The sequence below is a fragment of the Strongylocentrotus purpuratus genome, unplaced genomic scaffold (genome assembly GCF_000002235.5).
Source record: "Strongylocentrotus purpuratus isolate Spur 01 unplaced genomic scaffold, Spur_5.0 spur5_contig_840, whole genome shotgun sequence".
NCBI lineage: Eukaryota > Metazoa > Echinodermata > Echinoidea > Camarodonta > Strongylocentrotidae > Strongylocentrotus > Strongylocentrotus purpuratus.
In genome coordinates this window covers 805,000-832,156 of record NW_022145547.1, presented here as the reverse complement: position 1 = coordinate 832,156, position 27,157 = coordinate 805,000, and the positions used below count along the sequence as shown (strand labels likewise).

Genomic DNA, 27,157 nt, shown 5'->3' with positions numbered 1-27,157 from the left:
AAGCGGGGGTGGTGTGGGGATAGCAGGAGGTGGGGGGTATAAAGCACTAATTTGTTTTGCTTCAATGGGAGATTGGGGAAAAATATTACTTTTACCCCCTCAACATCCACCCCATACACATAGATGAAACGCAGATAAAGGGTGTCTTTAAAATTCTAACCCAACCCCCCCCCCCCCTTTTTTCATTATATTCCGTTGAGAGCCAGAAGGGTGTAAACTCTTTGTTTAAGCATATGAGTTAACGCCCTTATGGCTCCAAACAGAATCACCGTACGTACTCTCTCTCTCTCTCGTTTACTCTCTCTTTCTCTCTCGCTCTCTCTCTCTCCCCCTCGCCCCCTCTCGCTCTCTCCTTTCTCGTTCACTTTAGTAGTACACATCTTTATCTATTCACACTGCCACCCCTCCCCCCCCCCCTCTCTCTCTCTTTCTCTCACTCTCTCTATCTCTCTCTCTCTCCTCCCGGAAAATTACCTTCGAAGTTAACCACTCTCTAAGGACAACTACCCCTATTATAAAAGCAAACTTATTATAAGGGTAAATTTACCAGTGGTGGGGGTAACTGTCCTCGAGGGGGGGGGGGGCAAGCGCGTACGCAGGATTTATTCAAGGGGGGGTTCAAATTAAAAAATTCGCCGAAAATTTCGCAACGGCTCAGCCAGCCTCTGAATTAGCGGGAGGGGGGGGGGGGGGGGGGGTAACAGGAATTGTGTGTGTGGGTGTGTGTGTGTCACAAAATTTGAAAATTTGACCGATCGGTCTTGGGGAGGGGGGGGGGGGGGGGGAAGGAGCACAATTTGTTTTCGGTCAAATATGTGATAAAATATTTAGCGGCGAAAAGCCAGCCGGCAAATAAGCGGGGATGGGGTGGGGGTAGGAGGGGGTGGGGGGGGGGGTATGAAGCACTAATCTGTTTTTGTTTTGGTTCAATGGGAGGGCGAGGGAAAATATTACTTTCCCCCTCAACATCCACCCCCATACACATAGACAAAACACAGATAAAGGGTGTCTTTAAAATTCTAACCCAACCCCCCTTTTTATCATTATATTCCGTTGAGAGCCAGAAGGGGGTAAACTCTTTGTTTAAGCATTTGAGTTAACGCCTTTCTGGCTCCAAACGGAATTACCGTACGTACTCTCTCTCTCTCTCATCTAGTACTTTCTCATTATCATTCATTTATGTGTAGGTACAATATCACTAGCATGACATAAAGTTGCACGAAAGGGCAGCATTTTTTCATCATTTGAACGCATTTATTTCAAAAAGATTGATATATTTCATTCAACCTATTAACATTTAGAAAGCGTTACAAACACAACAGCAGATGCAGATTAAGTGTTGGTAACTAAGAAGAAATTTTTTCCCAGCATAAAATCAAATGCTGCTGACTTATATATTACATGTATATTCATGTAATCAACAGATAAGAAATTTATATGTCGAGATGCTAGGCCTCTAATTAGTCAAAATTATAATTATATTATAATTCTTATATAGCGCATATTACAAAATTGTCTCTATGCGCTTAGATACGAGAGAGAGAGAGAGAGAGAGAAAGAGAAGAGAGAAAAGACATAATTTAATAAAAGTAGAAGAAAGAAATGAAAGAGAAGTGACTACTCAACAATTGATATCATACTTTGAAAAATCCTTTTTTTTTGGTACATCGATTTAAATCTGTTAATTGTAAAACTTGATCTTAGGCCATGATTCAATCAATTCCATAAACATATATATATATATATATATATATATACAAACAATACGTAGACAAACACATAAATTCTTTTACATGAATAATTTTGTCCAAGAGAGTCGCCAAAGCGGTTGTATAGGTTATTTCCTTACATCTGTTTACAATTATTCTAAGTTATACGTGAATCTGAGAACATTCGCTTGGAGCGAACTGAGTCACGCGGCTTTTTATTTTGTTCATAACTCGCCTCCCCAACAAAGGAATTAGTAAATGAAGGTTAGAGATTGGTCTATCTGTCTGTCAATTGAATCTGTGTGTATCCGAAGCCACTGGCCCGTTCCTGTGGTATATTGGTTAAGACATTGGCGTTCTCCGCCAGTGACCCGGTTCTATTCACAATGGAAACAGTTTTCAACCTTTGCACATACGTCAGAAAAGTGGACAGAAATTTGGGAACCTCGATTTAAGCTACGCAACCTTTATTTTCTAGTATCCCTTTCGCAATACCTATATTTATCAAGTCATGTTTAAAAATGACTAAACAAAACAAAAAAACATCACACCATCATTTTAGCATATTCTCCCAGAAAATTACAAAAACACTCTTTTCTGAGTAATACACCACAACATATCTTCAAAACAAATGTATATGATCATTAATACTTTGATAAACTACCATATAGGTAGAGATATGATTTCGTCATGGAAATACAATGAAGATATTAACATATAACAAATTGATCACCTATTTCCCGAATATGTGGTGACGGAATATTGGTAATTACCAGATGCTCGGGGAAAGAGGAGATTCAGCTGACGCCCATCCCACCCCTTCCCTGCCTAGTATGCTAATATACGATCATGCTCTCTTAATACGACATTCTTGTGGCTAAAAAATAAGCATAATCGTTTTTAATCAGTAAAAATGAATGCATCGCTATAGTCAAAAACTCAACTGAGACAGTGGCCCTTGAAAAATTGATGGTGCCACTGGAATATATCGTCCCTATTTTCACGAAGTGACGGTAGTAAGGAAAATCGTAACGCAAAGTGAATGCAATTTTTTTCACTACCGTCACTTCGTGAAAACAGCGACGATATGTTTCTGCTCTAATTTCCTTTGCTGGCGTCTGTTAAATCCATTGGAAGATTGACGGCTGCATCACTTGTTGCAGAAGCAACATCATCACTCCTCTCATTGTGGATGGTGCCATCCGCAGCATCCTTAGGGAGACTAACAGGAGCATCATTGTTGGTGGAAGCAAAATCATCGTTGCCCTTAGTAGCTTTTCTGACATCAGTTAAATCCAGAGTAACACTGACCGTGTCAGCATTCGTGGTGCAGGAAACATCGTCACCTCTGACAGATGCATTAAGAGGGAGACTTACCGTCACGACACCAGTGCTTGTTGCATCACGATCCGTGTCCCTTTTCTGTTTCTCGGGGGAACCTTGGATATCTGTGTTCATAGGTGGTGTGACCCCTTCCTCAACCTGGCTAGCATCATAGGCCGGATTAAATATCCACATAGGATCGGGATTGTCGTCTTTGGTAGGCAACAAGGAATTACCCGAGGTTACAGGGCGCAATTTGCTTACCATGCCAGCTGACGTGGATGGCGCCGACAAGCTCACCACACCGCTTGAAGAGCTTGCTTCTTTCCTTGGGAAGTTGTCGAAACAAGTTAACCCCCATTTCTTACGGATGTGAGGCTTCCGGACGCAGTAGAGTAGAAAGATGAAAAATCCTTGAAAGGAGTTAAGGATGACGAAGATTGGCTGAGCCACCTGTTAAACGCAAATATTTCAGAAATGATAAATTAGGTATGTGGCATTCTCTCCCATGTTCTTCAGATACTAAACATCTAAATGGGTATTACTGGTGTATTTAATAATTATAACTGAGCTTTCAAGATACTTCTAAGAAGAGATATATACCGCAAAGGAGTTATTCTTGAAGCTAGTTTGCTTTACCTGACTAAAAAACGGGATCAAGAGAAGATATCCGGCAACCCAGGTCAGACCGAGCAGGAGCAAGATGCAGATTGCGTTCTGGACGCGTTGGACAGTCTCTCGACGTTCTACCTTAGCCTCTCTTTTCACCCGACCAGTGATGTTGGCTGACCGGAGCAATTGTCGAACCACCAGAATGAAAATGACAATGTTGATGAGGAGGATGATGGCCATGGGAATCAGGAGACCACCGATTTGAGCCCAGAATTGTAGAAAGCAGCTGTTGATAGTAAATTTGCATTTTGTAAAGTGACTGAATTAAATCAACAAGTACTGGCTTGCATAGTTAAACAAAATGTCCATGGTCCTTAAATCATTTCAACTGAAGAATTGTCATGTTCATTATTTCCCATTGTATAATTTGGCAAGTCCAAGCTGTATTGTCCCATCCATTACCAAAAGCATCTGATATTGTAGTATGTGTGGTCACTGAATTCAGTTGGTGGCCTTTATAGAGCTTGGATTACACCACATACCCGCGAAAGCGATACTTAGATACAAATTCTAGATCATAAATGATTGCATACTTGCTAACTCATGAGATACCAAACGGCCAAATGCCTATAAAGTTACAGAAACGTGATTTTTGCTGAATCTGAAATTTGAAGATCATATATATTAGGTATACCATATGCTATGAAATCCAATATTCTAGCTCAACTTTCAAGTATTACCACTTACAAATCATCATGAGCATAAGAGCCTCTAGCAATAGCTCCGGTAAGAACCACGATGAAAGCAGGAATCCCTGAAATGACATACGTGTATGAGAAAAATACATTTTCATAAGTCATTCATCATACGCCTACATTGGACATGGGCCTAACTTATTCCTTTCCTAGTTTCTTAAATATTTGAACATGATATCGTTGTGCTGTCCAGCTCACAAGTTTTTTTTCCGTCAGTTATGGCGACACTATTTGTTGTGTGTAATGAATTAGATATCGCGATTATAATACTTTCTGGGGTTTAGAGTCATCTTTTGAACACATCACATGCCATGCCGATTGTCGTTCAATAATAATAAGGAAGAAATTACACATAAATGGCAAAATTGACTAATTCATGTGCATTATTAGTTGATACCTGTTGAACTATAGTCCGCCCTAATGTGATCTTTCCATAATTAATGACCATTCAGTCAGCATGGAGAAATTAATGCATCCTGCTAGAGTTTTTGATTTATTTTGTTCATTAATAAACAGAGAAAAATAAACATTTCCTTGTTATATTGATATAAAAATAATTTCCTTTGATCGTCCATTCATCATTATTTTGATTGCAGAAGGTTGATCGCAGCGGAGCAGGCTGTCGCACCTTGCCAAACTCATGTTTCTATGGACACTTTTAGTCCCTACATGTATAAGTTCAAACAAGTCGGTCGAAGGTTTCTGATATATAGACATCTATATGTATGGAGAAGAAAACAAACAATTCATGTCATAAGCAGCACTATTCCTAGAAAAAATACTGAAATAAACAAATATCCTACCCCATGCAGCTAAGAAAGCCTTGGTCATGAAATTCTGGATGTAGGTGTTAAAGATCTTCACAAGGATGAGGTAGGTATTGTATCCTTCCACACCCATCCATGCAATGGAAGACAAAACAAAGTAGTGAACTAGGGCCGTCAGGAACCCACAGGGTCCAGCTTGGACCTCACGATAATCTCTGATGGTATCCAGAGAGATCATGATGACAAATGTCGTGTATAGACACAGCAAGGTCAGGCACAGACATATGAAGATTTGGTTAGTCTGTCTTGTCCTCAAATCCCTATCAAGATTGAAACATTAAAATTTGGTTAGGAAAGCGTCGAAGAAATACTGTACCATGCATGTACAAGCTTACCATCACTTCATCAGCAACACAGACGAATAGAAAGGTCACACAACAAGAACAACCAAGAAAAATAGGTGGAAAATGTGTGTGAAATGAAGCAGATCACGTGATTTTGCTCTACTCCCCCCATCATTTATTAATCAAATGATACGTACATAAGAAACACAATCATAAGTATATTGATTACAAAGAAAAACATATGAATTATACTTATATCACAAAATTAATTATAATTTTTTCCAGAGGTGATACTTTTCAACATTTGCCCTCCATAATATTTCCTTCAAATAAATACCGAATATGTTTGTATAATTAAATTTTCTTTTTGGCGTTTATAAAACATAAGAAGCTAAATAATCAATAGATTTAAAGAAAAACTACTCAATTTGAGTTCACATAATCACACAGCTTGCCTACAATTATATCACTGTATTCAATGTTTTCCATTATCAAACAATACTTTTATTTTTTGAGAAAATTTAAGACCTTGTTCCAAAATATTTTTTGCTCTACTTATATATCTCTTCTATTACTGGGCACAAACCCTCAGAATAATGACTCGTGTTGAATAAAATCTGGGTGTAACTATTCACGATCATGTCAAATTACAAAAATATGTTCACCAAAGCTGTTCGAAATGAATATGATTCCTATTTTAATACAAACTGCACACCATGAAGCAAAAGATTTGATCTACGAATTTGATATGATATTAACAAATTAATATTGTATCCTATTTATTACCCTCGTCACACAACCCTTACATCACTAAGCAAGTAAACATATTATGTCTGTTTCTCTTTATCTTTTTCTTTTTCTTCTTCTTCTCCTCCCCTTCCCCTTTCTATCATGAACTGTACATTGTTAATAGTAGTTCGCAAGAGCCCTGCTAGTTCTAACAGAAGTGATACCAAACAGAACTGTGCAGCAAGTTTACACATATTTCACAAATCATTTGATTACGAGATAATTTGTACAAAAGGGTGCATCTTTTAAATTTGCATGATTACTTAATAAAAATTCTCAGAATGCATCTCTTTCATAGTCTATGTAAACATCCCTTGTTCAAAAGTTTTCAACTAAAATCGAAGATAGAAGGGCCAGAGAATAATTACATATTTTGTCTTCTTTGTATCACATTAATAATTGCATTTTTTTTAATGAGCTCACTTGTTCCACAGGTAGGTTGCCAATGTGATAAGAAGACTGAAGATAGAAATACAGCATCCGATGTAAGTCATGATGTTGTATGCCTCGATTAATGAATCCTCCTGTCTATGGATATCCTGTAACATGAAATAAATTTGGGCCCAAACTGAAACATCTTCTTCTAAATGAAACTTAATTTTTGAAATGAGCTCTCATAAAGTTTCTGTGTAGTTAATTGAAAACTGAGAAAATGGGGGGGGGGGGGTTATTTTAACAGAATGGGGTGAACATTCATATATCTGTTGGTAAAAAGAAAAGGATATAAGTTTACTTCTTTTCACACAAGAGTCCATACCTTCAAACTTTATTTGATCTCAAGAGTGAGATTATGATTCATACCCAATTGAAGACCAACTTTATACTATATTTTTTCGGAAGTTAAAGGGTTACTGTTAGAGGTCGAATAATGACAAGTCGTCCCCAAACACCTGTTACGTGTATTTTTTCACCAGTCTGGAAGGAAACTAGGAGCCGTATCCATTCGCATTACCGCTGGCGTAATATATACTGCTTATAGCTCTAGTAACCAACTGCGTTTAGTTAGTCGGGTTATAGTTGTCCGGGGGAAATTGTTCGGGGAGTAGTTGACCGGTTCAACGGATATAATAACTGCCTAATTGCTTTTCACTGACCATTATAACAGCGAAGTTGGTAAGATGATCACATGCACAGCGCACGCTCTCCTCATCATAGCGCTCATCAGATGATGTGATTTCAGAAACAAGAACACACCCATCTTGGGACCAATCTTCCTGCTCCTCATCCCAGAATGAACACATGGGATTCACGTATCCAGACTATACAACAGCAGAAAGAAAAAAAAAAGAAAAAAATGCATAGACCCAGAATCAAAAGAAAGATCAACAATTTTGATTGGTATAGTTTAAAAGCCCACTTATGAAGGAATCAGACACATATTATCTATAAATATTGCTAAAGGTAGATTACAAGTACGTATAATACATGAACAAAAACGCTTTCCTGCTATTTTATAGTTAAATGTCTTACCTTTATTGTAGTGAAGGTAAAATTGATGAATTCGGTCAAGCTTGCTACTTTTCCTTGACCAATACTGAGAGAAATCACGGGCGAGTTAGCCGATCGCTTGAAGCGTTTATTATCTGCACTGATATTGCGCAATGACTTAGAAATGAACAGGGCAGGTGTCGAAAAAACGTAAAAGCTGACCCGGACGTAATCACCGCTGCCATTTGACGGCGATCCTCGGAGTGGGGCCGTGGACGAAATGACGGATAAAACTGAAGGTGGAATGTTGACCTGAGCGATGATGTCTGGTCTGGTAGAAATGACGTCATTGCGGTCATCTTTGGTCGGCACATTGATGGTAATATTGGACTTGGTCAGGTCTGAAAGACTGGATCCAGCTAGCGAAAGCACGATACCACGCATTACGTCGTCAGCAGGTACTCTCTGGACCTGTTATGTGAATTAAACTTCAATACTTGATTTGTTTTCAATTCGATTTGCCCATGGCTCGGCCTTACAGTACAATTCTTCCCTCTAGATATTTACGCTCTAAAAAAAAGTTGGACTACTTGTTCTTCAAACTAAATATAAGTGAGGGAAGGGAACCTCGGGCAGGGCCTTCTCTGCGGAATGCCTCGAAAGACTAGTGATAGCAGATTAGTTGACATGTTCAAAAATAATCTATACAATAATTATTTGCGCTATATAAAGTTGATTTGGCACTCCACAAATCTTGTATTATTATTATCATAATTATTATTATAATTATTGTTATTATCATTATCATTGTTATTATTATCATAATTATTATTATAATTATTGTTATTATCATTATCATTGTTATTATTATCATTATTATTATTATTATTATTAATTAGCTACACATAGGAAGTGGGGGAGGGATTCTTCGCTGTGGAATATTCCACCTTGACAGATTCGTAGTAGCAGATGAGTTGAGGTGTCAACAAATTATCTAAATACGTTTCTCTTTGAATTGGCATATAATAATTGTTCCCTCTCATTTACGTATGTTCAATCTTCTGAAGTTTTTTGTGTTTAATGCAGATGATTTAAAGTGATTTCTCCTTTGCACTAGTTCACCTTAATTATTTGATTTCAAGTAGGTTTGGTGCCTTGCAAATCTTGTAATAGTGAACATTCATAATGCGCTATGCCTGTCAAAATGACACTCCTCGCGCAGTTGTGTGAAAATTGTATAATTGTGGGCATACGGCTATCAAGTGATTCAATAAAGAAAGTAAAATACACGTAAGTTAAAGTTTAACATACTTCAGGAGTCAGGACATAACTTTGCAATAATAGAATTACAATAAAAACATTTTTAAACAAGTAGTATCAGTAGTATCATCATTCTAAACAATAATATAATTATTAATTTTGTATGTAATCAATATTATTTATTTGAAGTATTATTGACAGCTTTATTATTATTGTTGTTGTTATTATTATTATTATTACTCTTATCATTGTTTTAATTTTTTGTTACTGTTATTATTATTTTTTTTAATTATTACTTTTATTATTGATGACGAAGATTGAAAAAGAGGCGATTAGCATCATGCACAACCGCATACAAGCCATCCCCAAAATAAAAAATGTGATGTTACCCGCACACATAAATGCACATTATAATGGTGATGGTTGGGTAGATCTTATTTAAACTGTAAAGAAAAATGGTGGGAGTGTTTCGCCTCGTTGGATAGAACGAGACCACAAATGGATAAATGGCAGTGTCGATTTTGTTGTTGTTGTTTTTGTTGTTCTTGGAAATCCATGCATACAATTACATAACTTATAACATAAACTTGGACATGACTCTATATTCTAGAGTCGTGGTTATAATCACATTATTTTTTTCAAAGCCTGTAATATAAATTGAAATCACCTGTACGGCTACATTTGGCTGCTGAATGTTGAGCATCCCACCATCGGCAACCTCAACACGACTGATTTGTTCCTCAAAAGCCTGGACAAATTTACTTATTGCCCCACTTTCTTCCTCAGCGGCTTCAAGATCCTCTGTTTCTACCTGAGCTATATTGCTCGCAATACTTGTTATAGACTCTGTTATCTGTCAAATTAAACACAAACTATGCAAATTATTTAAGACTATAGTAGGGAAAAGTTGGCAAATCTCGGAATAGTGTATATACAGTGCGACCCAGAAAAAAACGAAACCGAGAGTTATCGATCTTTTATCATAACTTAATCACAATTATAATTAATAAATGACACATATTTGTAAAGCTTATAAGCCTCTTCTTTCATTTGATGCAACTCATGTGATGCATATTTCACGCATGAGTGATTAAAAGCAATTTGAAGGAAGGAAACCAAAAAGTCATTTGGCGGGCGGTATCTGAATTTCGAAGACAAATTCACATTTCTAGAAAGTTCAGTTTCTGCCTTTTTATATGACATCTCAAGCAGGAAAAATGAGCAAGGAATAACAAAATTTTGTTTGTTTAAAGTGATGCTTGCATTTCCATAATTTGATTTTAAAAGTTCGTTTTCACTGGCTGCCTGCCGTAGCAACAAGCAGAATTGACAAAACACTTAACTCCGTTTCATTGACAACCAGCCATGCATGAAGTCTTTCGTCTATGTCTGACTCCAATTTTCTTCCCTTTAGATAATCATCGGAACAAAATAAAATTCATCATCCATCGCAACTTCATGTTTAATAGGATAAGTCTGGTAACTTGCAGAATACCTTTTCACTTGTAAGATTTTGCTGCACAATTTTTGATAATATCTCTGCCACAAACGTGATGTCATCTGATGTGATATTTTCGATGTTGGAAGTAACAGATGATACTTGCTGGCTCACTTCACCTGCGTTTTCTTCACTTACGATTACCTAAAATTGGATGGAAAAAATCTTACAGCATGTAAATTTTAAGTGACCGACTTTCCCTCATTAAGGTAATACAAAAGTTGCGAACATGTTTCCCTTTGAATATTGAAATGATACATGTTAGGTTCATTATGTATACCATCTTTATTATTTAAAAAAAACAGTGTCCCATAATATCTAATTTCACAACTCATGAACCGGTAGATAATTTCCGAGTGAATTTGGCGGTTATAATCGCCTACTGTTTTCAAAGGATTCTAAACAGACCAACATCTTATAATAATGCAATCAATCCGTTAAACTCTACCATTTCAACCTGTTTTTTCTGTTTTTTGTAATGCCTTATAAAGAGTTAAAGAGTGAAGATGAGTAGGCTTTTTGCAAATGCTCTTATTTAAGTATTGTCAATTAATATTTCACTGAATATGTTGGCGCCTGGACTAAAAATCGTCCAATACTTTGTGAATGGAATGACATTAAAACAACCAGTAGAATTGATGGATTGGAGCTATGCATTACCTATTATCCATGATTGTATGGTTTACAGTAGAGGTACACTAACACCAACAAAAACAGTTGATTAAGAAGGGAACATGAAATGGTTTTGTGTAAAATAATAAACCAAAATGGGTAAAATCTACCCAATGAAAGGTCATTTTATATTTATCCATCAAAAAAAAAAATGTAGGTTGTAAAGATAAGCGGTGCCTATAATATACTAAACACAATTGCGGTACATACTATATGAAGATTACAAACAAAGTCTCTTTTCGATGACCAAATTTTAAAAGAATAATTAACAAAACCTGTGCAATTTCGGTGAGAATATCTGTCACATTTCTAAATGGTCCGCAATTATCCACGTGTTGCCATTGGCTCTGGTTAATACCATCGCTGATACACAGAGCCCGTCTAATGGGTTCATTGGCTGTTCGGTATAAAACAAAATAACATATATATCAAAAACACTGGCAAACAATTGTTACCATATAAGAAGAAACGAGGAGACATAAATCAAGTAAAGAAGTACTGTTTCTAATTGAAATTTTCTCAAGTAATTCATGATTCTGGAACTACACAACACATTCAACAACATGCGCGGATCTAGAAAATTAATTTGGGTCGGAGGGCTGGGGGTTCCTGTATTCATTTTCTACGTGTGCCTCGCTTAAATTCAGTTTTATTCAAGTAACAGTTTGGGGGCTTGAATATCTATAGAGAAGGGCTTTGAGCCTCCAAGCCCCCATCTTGATTCGCTAGTGTTCAATACTGAAGTGGATAACAACTTTATCGGTTGAACATCATGATATCAAGGCTATTTTTGCTTTTCATGCATGTGCTCCGCGACTCTGGAATGAGCTTCCACGTTTTATTCGATTAGCACCATTGCTGGATGTCTGGATGTCGAAAATGTCTAAAAACTCTCCTCTTTGACCATGATCAACAATAGATTCTTTGATAACTTTTTATGTAAAGCGCTGTGAAACAACAGGTAGTTTGTAAGAGCGCTATAGAAATGACTTTATTGTATTGTATTGTATTGTATTTTAGAAATAATATCGCGAGTAAATAAGTCGTTTTCCACTCAACAGTCATCACAGTCTAAACGGAATTTGCGTCATAGCTTCAAATGTCGTTCATAATCTCGAGCTACTTTTGCAGGCCTTTAGGCATCCATGGTAATACGCTTATATTTTGACACAGAGAATACGCCCAAGACAATTGCTCCGCGTAGTAACCATTCACACGTTACCAAAAATAAACCCTGTTGTCGCTTTTTTGCGGCGGTGTGCCGCGTCATATCTGAAAAACCCTTTATGCCCGCGTCACACTGTCCCGAAGTTGACATAAGATGGACACACGATGAAGGAAATTTGAACTTCGCACGAAGATGGCCCCCAAGTTGGTCAACAGCCAACCAACAGCCGAAGCAAGTACGATGCCTACCGAGGGTCACACGATGGCACCCAAACCACTCACGAAGGCAACACGAAGATGTGAATTTGTAATAAGAAGTGAACCCGCAGGCCACACGAAGGTCGTATTGAGAGTACGATACGTTCCAAACTAGGTCACGAAGGCGTCACGTGACCTCCCGATGGTATAAAACCTTCGAACGACGGTGGGAAATTCAATTGCTGATCGGAAATTAATGATGCTCAGAGCAGGGGCGTCGGAGCGACTTCCAAATTGGGGGATGGGACCAACAAAAAAGGGCACTTTCAGGACAAAAACGGGGAAAAAAGAAGGGAAAAAAAAGTTGAAAAGAGAGAGAGAGAGAGAAGGAAAAGAGGAGAGAAAGGGAAAAAAAGAAGAGGAAGAAGAAAATAAAAAGTGGAAGGAGATCGGGAGGGGGCGAAAAGGGCCTCGCCTCCCAGGCTGTTGCCTCCCCCCCCCCCCCCCCCAACAAAAAAAAATAAGAGAGAAGGAAGGAAATGGAAAGAAAAAAGGAAAAGAGGAGATAAGGGGAAGGAAACTTAAGGAAGAAAAAAGAAAAGAAGGGGGTATCAGTTGCAATTTTCCCGCCAACAAGTTGTGGATCGGATTGAGGGCGGGGCAAAAGGCCCCTGCCTCCCCCGCCCCCACTAAAAAAGGATAGAAGAAAGGAAAAGGAAAAAAGGAGAGCTAAAAGGGACCGAAAAAGAGGAACAAGAAAAAAAAGGGTGAAAAGAAGGGCAAATAGATTATTTGCGGTTAATCCCGCCAACAACGTGTGGAGAAGGGTGGGAGCCGAAAGGACCTTGCCCCCCCCCCCACCCCCCCCCCCCCCCCCCCCCTCCAGCAAACCTAAAAGAGAGAGAAGGAAGGGAAGGGAAAGGGAAAGAGGAGAGAAAGGGAAAGAAAAACAGAGAAAGAAGAAGAAAGGTAGGGGAGATCAGTTGCGATTTTTCCGCCAACAAAGTGTAGATCAGGGGGGGGGGGGCGGGGCGGGGCACTGGCGTAATGATCGGGGAGGGGGCTTGGGGGAAATAAAATTTAGACGTGGTTTATTTCTAATACCATATCGGTGGTTTACACATAATGCTGAAATGACATAATTTTCATAGAATTTTCCTTATTTTTTAGTAACTTATACTTTTTTATGCGCTTGTTGTAAAATGACAAATTCCTAAATTTACAGCGAGGCAAGAAAAATGCTTCTTGAGATGCCTAATTGTCAGGGCCCGCGGAACAGCGGGGATCGGCAGCCTCCAGCCCCCCCCCCCCCCCCCCCCCCCCACACTTTTTTGAAAAATAATATTAAAGAGAAAGAGAAAGAAAGAGAGCAAGAGAGAAAGAATAGTTAACTGCCAGTGTCACAACAAAATAAGGTATCAACAAAAATTATCTGACCGTAATTAACCGCCTAAAACCCCTGAGCTTCCGGAGGGGCTCCGGCCCCGGGACCCAACCAAGGGCCCTTAGGCGGGCCCCTTGATGCTAATCTGACGGTAATGTAATGCCTAAAACTCCTGAGCTTCTGGGGGCTCCGTCCGCTGGACCTCACGCTAATCAGTGTCCTGCCAGTGTCACATATAAGGTATAAAAATATGTTCATCTGACCGTAATCAAATGCCAAAAACCCCTAAACTCCTGGGGTTTCCGCACCCTCGACCCCACCAGGTGCCCTAAGGCGGGCCCCTGAATGCTTATCTGACCGTAATTAATTGCCTTAAACCCCTGAGTTTCCGGGAGCGGACAAGGTACCAAAATATGTTTATCTGACCGCAGGCGCAGGCGCCACCCAAAAAAAGAGAGGAGAGAAAAGGAAAAGGACGTAAGAAGAAAAAGGAGCCGACAATTTTTTTTTTTGAAATTCAGACAAGGATTGAGAGTCGAAAACGGTACAACCCATCGTCTTCTTTCTCTAATAATTTAATGAATTGTCGAAGCTTCCACGCTTCGCGCAGGAGGGGGGGGGACTGAATTGAGACAAGGATTAAGAGACGAGAATGGTACAGCGAATCGTCTTCTTCCTTAAATAATTTTAATGAAACGTCATAGCTTTCGCGCTTCGCGCGGCAGGGGGGGGGGGTACCTGAATTGAGACAAGGATTAAGAGTCGAGAATGGTACAACAAATCGTCTTCTTTCTAATGATTTAATGAAACGTCAAAGCTTCCGCGCTTTGCACGGGAGGGGGGAAATAGAATATAAACGAGGATAAAAATGCGAGAACGGCACAATAAATCGCCTTCTTTTTCTAATGATTTCATGTAACGTAAAAGCTTCCGCGCTTCGCGCGGGGGGGGGGGAATGGGGAACTGAATTCAGACGAGGATTTTTTCGAGAACGGTACAACGAATCATCTTCTTTCTCTAATGATTTAATAAAACGTAAAAGCTTCGCGCGGGAGAGGGAAAACTGTATTCAGACGAGGATTATTTTCGAGAACGGTACAACGAATCGTCTTCTTTTTCTAATAATTTAATAAAACGTCAAAGCTTCGGCGCTTTGCAGAGGAGGAAGGGGAAAATCGCCCCTCCCTGCACCCCCATTACGTCAATGTTGGTTACCATTACGTACCAATATTTGGATCGCATAATTTCAAATTTGGCCCCCCCCCCCCCTAAGAAATTCTGGATCCGCGGCAGTGGCAGATCCAGAGGGCCGGCCCGCCCCCCCCCCTTTCCTGGGAAAAAAACGTGTAAATACGTGATTTCTACCTTTTTGGGGGATGGGCCCCCCTGGCGCCCAAGGGCACATTTTAAAATTTTCGATGGCCCCCTCCCAAAAAAAATGTGCTCAATACCTCTCCCCCTATATATTTCCCTGTGTCTGAACGTTTTTTTCTTTCCCTTTCTGAATGGGGATGAGTATATTTCTACAATAATTACTTTGATCTACATGGGACATTAAAGAAATGAGAAGATAAATATCATACTTCCTTCTGATGTAATCCTGACAACGGGTGGGTCCGGGCTTGGGCTACCAACACCACGAATGGTCTCCGCCTTGACCTGTATAGTTGAAAGAAAAACATTGTGATAGAAAAGGAAGATTTAGAGCGGGAAATTACTTACAGATTAGAACATTTTCAGGAAATTTAGAGATTGACCTTGAATGGATGGACGGAAAAGTTATGAACCTCCTGACACTTTTTCAGTTTAGCATGAATTGTTTATCATAAAAGCATTTCATCAAAAAGAATATAGATACGAAGATGGTGTAACAGAAATTCTTCACCATACTCATAAATATATTTTTTCTTTTTTGATTAGAAAAACCAGGAAACCTACAGATTGCTTCTCCTGGTTAGGTCCTGCGTCATCCATTAAATGTCATCCCTTCAGTTCTATAATGAGCTGTCTTACAAAAAACATATCGTGAAATATCTTTTACTTATATTAGCTAAACGCAAGATTGAAGATGCCATCTATGCAGACATTGTCGACAGAAACTCTTTTTACGGATTGATACTAATTTAAACCACGAGTCCGTTATTACAAGTATTTTTATATCCCATTTTCAATATACAGAATCCCTTTAGAAAACGCCCTCAGGAATCACGCTTGCCTGAACGGAATAATTCATGTCCGGCCGGAGATCGAGAATAACTGCGGAAAACCTGTAGTTAATGTCAGAGCAAAGCCCGTCCCGACACGGGATGCTGACGTTTCTGGGCGTGGAACTATTACCAAACGTCTCCCAGTAGAGAATGTAGTAACCTATTATCCTGCCTAGAGGAGGGTTCGGTGACATCCATTCTACTGTGATGCTTTCCAGGTCAGAAGATGGAAGTTTTACTCCGATTGGTGGCGCTGGCTCTGTAATGTACACATCATGGAGAAGAGTCGTAGGATAGTTATGGTCGAAACAACTTGATGATTTATCATACGTTGAAGATAGTATAAAATGGTATCACGTTTCGTTTTCTGTCCATTCGTATCAATAAAAGAAATTGTCATAGAATTCTACTGACTGGAAATGTTGGCGGAAGATGGATTTCAACAAGCAATGTTAACAATTTAGATGATTATTACATTGACTATGACTTCGAAAGAAGCAAAATATTTTGAAGCAATGATATTATCTTATTTTCCTCGCACATAGCACATACGCACACCCAGACACAGTAAACAACCCTGATCCATTTATTTAAAAGGGAAACATTCTCTATGCCCTTTCTTTCGTTTTGGGAGGGGATGAATAAAGGGTGAATAATGTAACCCCCCCCCCCCCCCAATTTTTTTTTTTTAATTTTTTTTAATTTTTTTTATTAAGGAATTGTACAAGTACATGTTCTCATAACATTAGTTCCTGTAGATGATCAAGTTTTAATGTTCAAATATTTTAGTACAACATGATGTTTCTCAGAGTTGTATTTCTGGTTCTATAAATACACGGTTGACATTGTTACCGAACAGCTATATTTTGAACAAGATTTAATTTTCGTTCTTAACGATTTTTTTCCCTTCATCGTTCCCTTCAAAATTGGTAGACATGCATTGTGAGACCTACTTGCTTCATCTGTCTGTGCCCAAATCGCGGGACCAAATTCCCCTGCTAGTTCATAGTTCCGAGCTCTGATCATAATGCTGTAATTCGAATAGGGGATGAGGTCAAATATCACATGCCCGGGTCCTGTTCTAGCTGACACATTACCATGATAAACCACGTCACCTGAAATTGAAAAAAAAGGAATGTGTTCACTTGCATCACACAGCGACGCTCATGTCCCTAAGATATTATTACCTTGCTTATAAAGCCGAGCCGCCAAAGTTACTATTCATGCATATCAGGTACACATTTATAATTGAGTAGAGAGTGGCAAATGAAACGTCTTCTAAAGTACGTTAGAGCCGTGTTGGGATTTGAATCCCGAGTATAAAGGTAGTACATAGGAAACATAGCTAGACTGATTGTTTTTTTTTAAAGAAATCTCGAAATGATGCCCCTGGAATAGAACAATGGAAACCATTAATTTGAAAATGTGGCGCAGATTTTTCTACATCTATGATTGACGGACTAAATTAAAACATAATCATGATGCAAGACAATATTAAATACTACATCTTATTTGCTTATGCCGGTCGTGATCATTTGATCAATGTTTGAACTTAAGTCAATATTTTTTCTAACTATTTTTATCCACATCACCGACAAAAACATCCTCTAGCTTACAGCAATACTTCAATACTCATTAATCGAGATTCTGCGTTCAGAATATCCTAACGGTATCCAAAAGAAAACGGTGGGCATAATTATTTCATACTTTAAAAATTGCAAAATATTAGTCCGTAATATGACCTATCCGCTTAGGTTGAATGATTATACTGAGTTAGACAATGCGCTTAGAAACGCACGTATAAGGCGCCCTATAAATGTAATTAGTATCATTATTATTATTATTATTATTATTTCCAAAAATAATTGCAAATAAATAAATTGATTGGCGCTTATAATAAACAAATATATTTATCTATTTGGTGTTATTCATTGTTAGAACATATTTTCATTCAGCAATAGCAAGCTAGGAGATCCATGCTGTCAAGGTTTTACCTTGAAATTCTTTATCATTCTTACACGCGAAATGAGTACAATTTATATGTATTTAATGAATTGTAGAAGCACTACCAGGAATGATGTCAAGGGCAGATACCCTTTTAGATAGAATTTTAAACTTTACTTTCAAACAAGCAATCTCTGGGATTCCACCTTATTTCACCCTATTTCATCTTTAGGTTACCTGTAGAATTGGAGAGAATAACTTCGTAGCTTGAAATTGGTCCATTCCGATAACCGCATTCTGGTTTTTCCCAATAGAAGACAATACTGCGTTTCTTCGTGTAAGCTGACTGGCTTCTAGTTGGAGGACCAGTAGGATCTGTAAAATAGAGGAGGAAAACTCATACTCATTCATATTTCTTATTCTTCAATTTGTACTTCATCTACATTTCCTTACAGCTAATCTACATTTTGTCTTCGTAAACATTCTCTAATCCCCCCTGTAGTATACCTTTTCATAACTGAACTTCCAGGCCAGCTCATTTCATATAACATATTCTCCAATGATATTTTGCAAGGTCTTATTCAAAGTATATTCGTTCAACTGAGTTAGGATTATGGTTCCCCTTGTATTCAAACTAGTCAGATAAATAATAATAATGATAATAATAATGCATTTATAGAGCGCAGAAACTATCCAACATTAAGTATGTATTCTACTGCGCTACGAGAGCTCCTGATATGCTTCGATTTACAGTTAATTAAAAAGATGTGTTTAAGAAGTACTGACTTAAAGTCTAGCGTCATATAAAGTAGATCATGAGCTGTAAATTGGTCTAGCAGTACTGTCAGCTCTCTGTTTTCTCCTACAGCTGATTCAGAGGGACACCCACACACACCCTCATACTCACATCATAAACACACACCCCACCCGTCCATACACATACACACACATACACCCACACACAATACTAACATGAATATCCTGTAGTAGCTGAGTGGGAATCCGAATCGCCATAACCGCTACTGGTTCTGCCTCTCACGAACACCCTGTACTCAGAGTTAGGACGCAACTCCAGGACATTGAAGGTGAAAGTTGAACCATTGACGGTCCCTGCTGAAGTCATTATACGATCACTCGGGGTATCCTCACACATATCGCCTCGAAGCACATAATACTTGATTTCATAATGTGTAGGCTGGCATGGAGGTGAGGAAGGAGGTTGCCATGATACTGTTAGACCAGTAGTGCCACTGTCTTCCTGATGCGGGGTAAGCTCTGTAATAACTGGCATTCCAGGAGCTGATATATGTACAGAAAGGAAGGAATTAACATTTCATTCGGGCTAATCCAAGTTCCCATTAACTAATTGATTACACTGTGATTACACTAAATCTAATCTCTATCTTTTGACTACAATTAATTTATTTTTTCTAATTTATGTTAGATTTGTATTTTTTATAAGCCTTTACAGCAGTAAAAGCTATTTACCTATTCTGGAGCAACGTCAAGAAATGGACTATATAAAAACCGATTTAAAATGGAATTTGAAACATACAGTTCCCCCATACTATCTATTATTAACAATAACTCTTCAATCGCCTATAGTGCAATGTGTATAACGGAATTAAAATTAAAATTATTATACCGCATATCACAGTATGTCTCTATGCGCTAGGCCTATACCTCATTTAGCAAACCTGATATATTAGTCATTGCCATTTCCATATGCCATTCACTCCTTCTCAGTGGGGTAGTAACTACTCTTATCCTGAAGCGATATTCTGTGCAAGCATCAAGACCAGTTATTTGAACATTGTTTCCTCGTATGGGCGTTCGATCCTGGACAGTTCTCCCTCCACCAGTAGTATCATAGAGTTCGTATTCGTAGCGATTAAAAACACCGTGTAGGCTTTCACAAGAAGGTTCCTCCCACACTAAGTGCAAGGCGCTGGCAGTAGAGGTGTAAGACACTGATTCGATAGCAGAGGGGTCTGTGAAGAAAATCAGTGTTGAATAGTTAATTAACAACATAGCAAATGTAAGTAGATATAAATCCAAAGCATAAATAGAAAACAGGAAAATTGGATGTAATTAACTTTACCAAATAAAAAAATATAATTAATCATCACGGAAAGTGACAATATTTCTTTCAAATGTTTAACAATTACAAATCACTTTTAATGGTTTTGCATTTGCCCTTTGTCTTATATTTTTAAAAGGGGCTGATGATAATTTGCATTAAAATAAAACTTGAACCCTTAAGAGAAGAGCGCGAAATTCCGGGACCTGAAGGAACATACGCGGTGAGCAAGGCGACCAAGCTTTAGAACATTTTGCATTTGAAACCTTAATACGAAAAATATTTATTATGAAAATTTGTTATGCAAATTAAGACTTTATATTATAATGATATTTATCTCCTCTTTATACCCTTTCTCTTTCTCTTGTGCGTGTTTTGCACTCCCTTCAAGCATAGGCGCTGGAAGTGGGGGGGGGTGCAAAACGCATTTTTGCCCCCCCCCCCAACACGCCCCCACCCCCCCCCTAAAAAAAAAAGCAGTAAAGGAGTAAAGATGGTTTGTATTTTTAACCCAAAAGGACATAACAATAATAAAAACCTGAATTAAATGACGTATAAAATTCCATTCAAAGAAAAGGAAAGTTAACAGGAATTAAATTTCCTAAACATTGCGCATGCTACCTATATTTATCAATGGAGGTTTTTATAATAGCGATACGCGCATATCGTGGACATATTGTGAGAGAATGGGAAAGCGTGTCTGTTTTTGGTTATAGGGGTGAGAAGCTCATGAGCCCCTGATCGCTGGCGTACTGATGGGGGGGGCGTTATTTTGTATTCGATACCAGTGATTTACAAATGTTGCTGAAATTACATGATTTTCCGGTATTTTTTCTCAATTTGTTTGTAAGTCATACCTTTTCATGCGTTTGTTGGAAAATTAGAAATTCCCAAAATTACAATCGAGTGAAAAATATGCTTATTTAGAAGCCTTTATGTCAGGGTCTGCAGAATTGCCGGGCTCGGGGGCTCGAGCCCCCATCACTTTTTAAAAAAGTTTGTTACAGAGAAAAAGAAAGAAAGAGAGAGAGAAAATATAAGTGACCTGCCCATGTCACAAATTAAGGTTATCAAAATAGCTCATCTGACCGTAATAAAATGCCTGAAACCCCAGAGCTTATGGGGGCTCCGCTCCCGGACCCCACCAAGGGCCCTAAGGCGGTACCCTGTATATTCATCTGACCGTAATTAAATACCTAAAACCCCCGAGCTTCCGGGGGCTCTGCCCTCTGGACCCCACCAAGGGCCCTAAGGCGGGGCCCTGGATGCTCATCTGACCGTAATTAAATGCCGAAAACCCCAGAGCTTACGGGGGCTCTGCCCCGGACCCCACCAAGGGCCCTAAGGCGGTCCCCTGTATGCTCATCTGACCATAATTTTAATGCCTAAAAAACCCTGAGCTCCTGGAGGCTCAGCCCTTGGACCTCACGCCAATTTACGCTCTGCCTGATCGTTAATAATCCACTTTGAAAAACGTTCGACGGGGCCTGCATGCAACGCGTAAGAGTGGTGGTGATGCAGATTTTTCTTCTGCCCCCCCCCCCTCCCCTCCCAATCCCAAACTGCTTCCGGCGCGCCTGCCAACGCTAGTATTAGCAAAATTGTTTACATACCTCCATTTCGTGTGTCTCCGCTAACATTCATAGGTAGACTCTCCGCTCTCCTTATCACAGCTATGATGGAGATGCTATAAGTTGCGTAATATTCCAAGTCTGAAAGGTATTCAGAGACATATGTGGTACTTGATGTGACGTTGAGTTCGTAGACTGGAGCATCTATTACAGGAACATCTTGACATGCCTTACGTGACATGAGTTGATATGATACCCTGTAGTAATCCACATGGCATTGAGACGGAACACTCCAAAGAACTCTCAGTTGATTCCCAGTTGCATAAGCGGATGCACTTGTGACTATATTCAAAACAAATAGAGAGAATATTTTCATTTTTTAATCTTGCGAAATAGCGTAAATCTTAGGAGAGCGGCTTGTATTCTAAAAGAGTAACATTACACCGACCAATAAACATAACATGCATTATGGCTCAAGGCATGGGCACACAGATGATTTTTTTATGTTGGGAACCGGGGTAAAATGCAATAAATTATGGAAAATTTATTGCATTTGGAAACTGTCCCCTACCCTAGCCCCCGCTGCGTACAGTCATGGTTCAGTGACAAAGCAACTGTGAGGCCCCGGGATCAAAACCGTGCCGATGTGCTATATTAGTGCCCTTTTGTGGGGCATTAATCCTCGTTACTGTCATTTATGACTTAAGGGCGTAGGTCCCCTAGTTGATAAGCATAGTAGCATACACATGCTTTAGCAGTCATGCAAAACACACATTGTCAAATTATTATTCAATAAAATCTGAGAATGTATACTATTATCTAGATCTATTATTTTTAAATCATTTTTGAAATAATTCCATAAATTGGGGTAAAACAAAAAAATATTCCAACTTTATGAGCGACAGTGTATACTATACCCTAGTTGTAAAGAAACCTTGGTATCACGATAAAAATGTCGATCTTTCACTACGCAGTTTTTGAACGAAATTCATATATTTAGAGTGCGTACACAAACCAGGGTAATATGGAATACGGGTGGTTATAACATGTATTTACTTCGTATTATTTGACACTTACAAGTAACTCCTGTTACACCGATAGCATAAGACGCATTTCCAAGAGTTGACACATCACGGTTTCCGGCATTGATACTCAGTTCATACACCGTGCATGCTTCAAGAGCATTGAACTCTATTGATGTGTCTGAAAAGTCACCTTCCAAGTATGTAGTCTCAGCCGGTGTATTACTTCTATCACCATCCTTGTAGATTCTTGTAAAGTAGTACCAGAAGACTCCATTCACATTTCTACAGTTGAAAGGTTGCCAGGTGAATCCTAATCGTGTTGGAGACGTTCTTTCTGGATTAACCCTGACATTTGTAATGTTGGACGGTGCTAAAGTGAAGCAGAAATATAAGAGAAGGTCTGTACCTAATCCGTTTAAACTTGACGTGTTATTCGCTAAAATAGTAAGGCTAGCGTGAAGGGTGAAGGGGATTTACATCGCAACAATTCTGTACCATTCAAAATTTAAATAAAGCAAAATTCGTGAATATTTTATTCTTCAAATCAATGCGTATAATATGCATGGAATCTTATACGGATTTTGACTGGTAAGGTATATGATATAGTATTATTTGGACTTATATTTTAGCAAGGGGGTATATTTTCATGAGCGGGAGGGAAATATTTTTATTACGATACTCGCAATCGAAAATACGTGACGAGCTTTGGACCAATAACAACTTTGTTCCTTTATATTATATCCAATATGCTTAATGACAACACGGATAACATAATACATCACCTTGTACATTTCTTAAAACTGTTATGGGGAAAGGATATTTTGCTTATTAGTTCATTACTTACGTCCTGGCCTGGTATCTGAATAGCCGATCGTGAGTTCACTCTGCCCGGCACCATTTACAGCTGTAACTGTGATCTTGTATCGCGAGTAAGGCTCCAACTCCACTAGATTATTGAATTGTTTGGCGTTGGTGTTCACTTCAAACTCTGTTGGGGTGGTTTCTGGTGATTGGCAGGCAAGCTTCTGATAGAGACTGTAGCGTATGATATAGTAGTCAGGGGAGCATAGACTAGATGACAGTTCCCAGCTCACTTCAATTTGTGTGGTTAAAGATGACATTTGTAAGGCACCTACACTTGCGGGTCCTGGAAATAAGTTTGAAATAACGGAACTTGTAATATGCAAATTAGGTAGACGTGTTTTGAGTATAAAAAGAATTGGAAGAAAGTTGAATTTAAAAAAAGTTCTATGAGGCCATCAACATTTTAAGACCTTGTATTTACAAATATGATGGTGATGTTATAAGATGCGTAATATTTCAAGTTTGAAAGGTTTTTGGAGACATCTGTGGAAACTGATGCGACGTTGAGTTCGTAGACTGGAGCATCTATTACAGGAACATCTTGACTTGCCTTACGTGAGATTAGGAAAGTTCGGATGTTTGATAGAAGGGCGCCTCAGAATAGAAGTTATAGATAGATGGCGCAGTACAAATGCCTATTAGTTTTACTATTAGTTTTACTATCACTATCAGTAATATCAGTAGAGGAAGTAATAGTCGTAGTAGTATTAGAAGTAGTATTTACAAATATATATTATTTGTATTATTAATAATATTTGTTTCTCGCAAACGAGATTCATTTACACGTTATATAAAACAATCAAGGCGCTGATGTTTTCTGCTTCATATCTTAACACGCCTTTATTCTTATGTTAATCTATGATCCCATGTTTAATATCTTACGTGTATCACCGTCAACGTCCTGAATGGGGGAACTTCGAACTGTAAAGAAAAGTAAATCGATAATAAAGAAGGAAACTATTAAGCATTGTATACAAATACACTCGTCCTATCATCCAATCAACACATCTTGCCTACACACGGCAGGGTTCAAATTTACCACTATGGGAAAAATCAATAAGTGTTCAAAATATTATGATGCTTTTGAAATATAGCTTTTAACTGGAGAGCCCGTACTTGAGAATATCATAGAACTACTTGCAGTTCGTCTAACAATTAATGTGCGGAAATCTTAATCGTTATACTAGATAGGAGAACTAATTTTATTGTTCAACTCAGCATAATAGACAAAAGCAGGGAATGCATTTCAAACGATAACTAACTGCAAATCTAGCCACAAATTAGCTAAAACTAATAATCTGTTTAATCAAAAAAATGCGCTTATGTGTCTTTACCCCTTGCTTTGACAAGTGCAATAAATGAATTTTGGCTCTTCAATCGTGATATGTTTATTCTGTGATAATATTGTATATTAAATAAATCAAAATTTAAAAAAAAAATACTATGAAAACTGAGAAGAAAAAAAATTAAAAATTCGGAAAAATAAAAATCACCTTGACAGTTGACACCAGTCCAGCCTTCATGACACGCAGTCCCATCAATGCATTCTCCTGTATCCTTGGTACAGATGTTACGTGGAGAGCAGTGGCACTCTTGCAAACAATTTGCTCCATACGTTCCTGGGTTACATTCTTTAACAAAATCATGGGAATTGATAAGTAATAGAACATAAGGAACATCATTATGAGGTAGGCCAAATGTGCTTTTGAAACATCACAATTTCACATTGAGGAGCAGGACCAAGAACCCAATCCTACATTAATGCAATTGTTGCCTTCATATCAAATTTCGAGAATGAATTCAAACAAATCCGAAATAAATGAGTCAATGAGGTATCTAGGGTGCGTTTTGAATTCTTGGTAGATTTGTATCAGCTGGTTCGGGGTATTTTTTTCTCGATACGCTCCCACCCACAAGTGCATTAGAACGTCTTTGATAGTTCGATATATGTAGTGATAATTATAGAAAGATCGATTTCAATCATTTTTAAATAAACACTTAAATTCGGTACAGTTTCGAATAAAGTACCTAAATATTTTTGATATGCAAGTTTCTACTTGTTATTGTAGAATAGGCTTTTTTTAAATACCTATTTAATTGAAATGGGGCCGCTTTGAAGGATTTAAATAGAATCAATAAAGTTTATAGTACATGGGTTTTAAAGCAAAGAACTTTTGTACATGTATGTTGTTTTAGTAATGCAACATTGTGCCTTTACAGAACTTGGCTAGGAAAATGCTTATATTGAACAGATTTTTGTGGCTCCTTGCCAGAAAGTTGGATGAGGAAGCGTCATCCTTTATAATGTGGAAAATTGTCAATTCAGTTTTCGTTCCTTCTTATCGAGCACATTTTTAAAGGGCTACGTGCTTGCACATTAATGGCTACTTCAAAATCTTTCTACGGAAAAGAGTCCATGGCTTTCCAGCTCTTCCTTATTTATAGAAGAAAGGTACAACCATTTTGACTATACGATAAAACGTCATTTTATTTTCGCTTTTCAAAACACGGATAAAGGAATTAATATCCCTTGGAAAAGAATATAAATATTTGTTTTCAGTTTCATGATGACAGAATAATAAAAACTAAAACACTTTCACTTTCAACCCAAGCACCACTCGTTAAAAGATAACAAATCTCATGTTTCCAATGGCAGAGTATATCCCATTGTGGAATCTCTGTCCACCTCAAAGAGGTATCTAGTTCATGGTTATATGTAACCATGCTCCTTGATACACACTTAACATTACTATTGAATTACATTGTTCAGGATATACTGTGCTTATTTTAAGTTCAGGTATCCAAAATTCAAAAGCGGAACAAATTGAACCGTGCTGAAATGTCATGATAAGAACACTAATTGTCATTTGAAAAGCATTTCTATGTAGACAAATACTTCTTCCCTTCACACGAGTTGCAAGCTCGCACATAGGCCAGCCTCTCTTTCAGTCTTGAAAATCGTATGGTTTAACCCATTCAATACTGCAAATATAGATATACCTTCTTCTTCACTCATATCTTTCGTATTTTAATTTTGCCGGCACTAAAAATGAAAGCTGCGTCAGGGTTGATTTTGTTTCTTTAATATCTTTTCTCGTTACCTTCACTTACGCCAGAGAATATCTAATATTTTAAGCGTTGTAGTGTAAAAACCCCTCTCATGAAAGACACAATTATTTGCCGGAAGAGACATGTGAAGAACTTTTGTAGTATACATGTACATGTACATTTATGAGTAATCCATATTTACACACGTATGTTATATCACATTCTCCTTTAAGATTATGTATTTTTGAGCTCTCTTATAATATACATATTCGCTCAGGAATGATTCTATAATTTGATTTACATGATTATAAGTACCTGTTGTACAATTGATTCCCATGAATCCTGCTGCACAGGTGCATCCAAAGGGGTCTGGTAGGCAAAAAAGTTTACCCCGACATCCTGGACTGTGATCATCTCCTGAGGAATCACAAGAAAAGCTGCCATCCTGTCCGAACCGGTTGCTGCCCAGTACTTATGATAAAGAGATATGGATAGAAATGCTTTCACGATAG

The 27,157-nt window shown here is 38.2% G+C and overlaps 3 protein-coding genes across 3 annotated transcripts; all 3 read right to left on the bottom strand.

The window, feature by feature from the left end:
• Positions 1-2,800: 2,800 nt before the first annotated feature.
• Positions 2,801-15,880, bottom strand: LOC105437861 (adhesion G-protein coupled receptor G6-like). Its single transcript, XM_030988194.1, has 12 exons — positions 15,845-15,880; positions 15,490-15,565; positions 11,433-11,554; positions 10,483-10,629; positions 9,655-9,840; positions 7,770-8,198; positions 7,394-7,558; positions 6,723-6,838; positions 5,203-5,486; positions 4,392-4,458; positions 3,672-3,930; positions 2,801-3,485 (listed from the first exon to the last, which is right to left on the bottom strand). Exons 1-12 carry the CDS (start codon positions 15,878-15,880, stop codon positions 2,808-2,810), a joined length of 2,565 nt encoding a protein of 854 aa, XP_030844054.1. The 3' UTR covers positions 2,801-2,807.
• A 7,019-nt stretch (positions 15,881-22,899) lies between these two features.
• On the bottom strand, positions 22,900-23,899 carry LOC115925034. Its single transcript, XM_030988189.1, has 3 exons — positions 23,578-23,899; positions 22,946-23,103; positions 22,900-22,911 (listed from the first exon to the last, which is right to left on the bottom strand). Exons 1-3 carry the CDS (start codon positions 23,852-23,854, stop codon positions 22,900-22,902), a joined length of 447 nt encoding a protein of 148 aa, XP_030844049.1. The 5' UTR covers positions 23,855-23,899.
• Positions 23,900-24,000: 101 nt separating this feature from the next.
• On the bottom strand, positions 24,001-27,106 carry LOC115925029. The gene is made up of 4 exons (XM_030988178.1): positions 26,961-27,106; positions 25,091-25,228; positions 24,480-24,518; positions 24,001-24,147 (listed from the first exon to the last, which is right to left on the bottom strand). Exons 1-4 carry the CDS (start codon positions 27,087-27,089, stop codon positions 24,001-24,003), a joined length of 453 nt encoding a protein of 150 aa, XP_030844038.1. The 5' UTR covers positions 27,090-27,106.
• Positions 27,107-27,157: the final 51 nt, after the last annotated feature.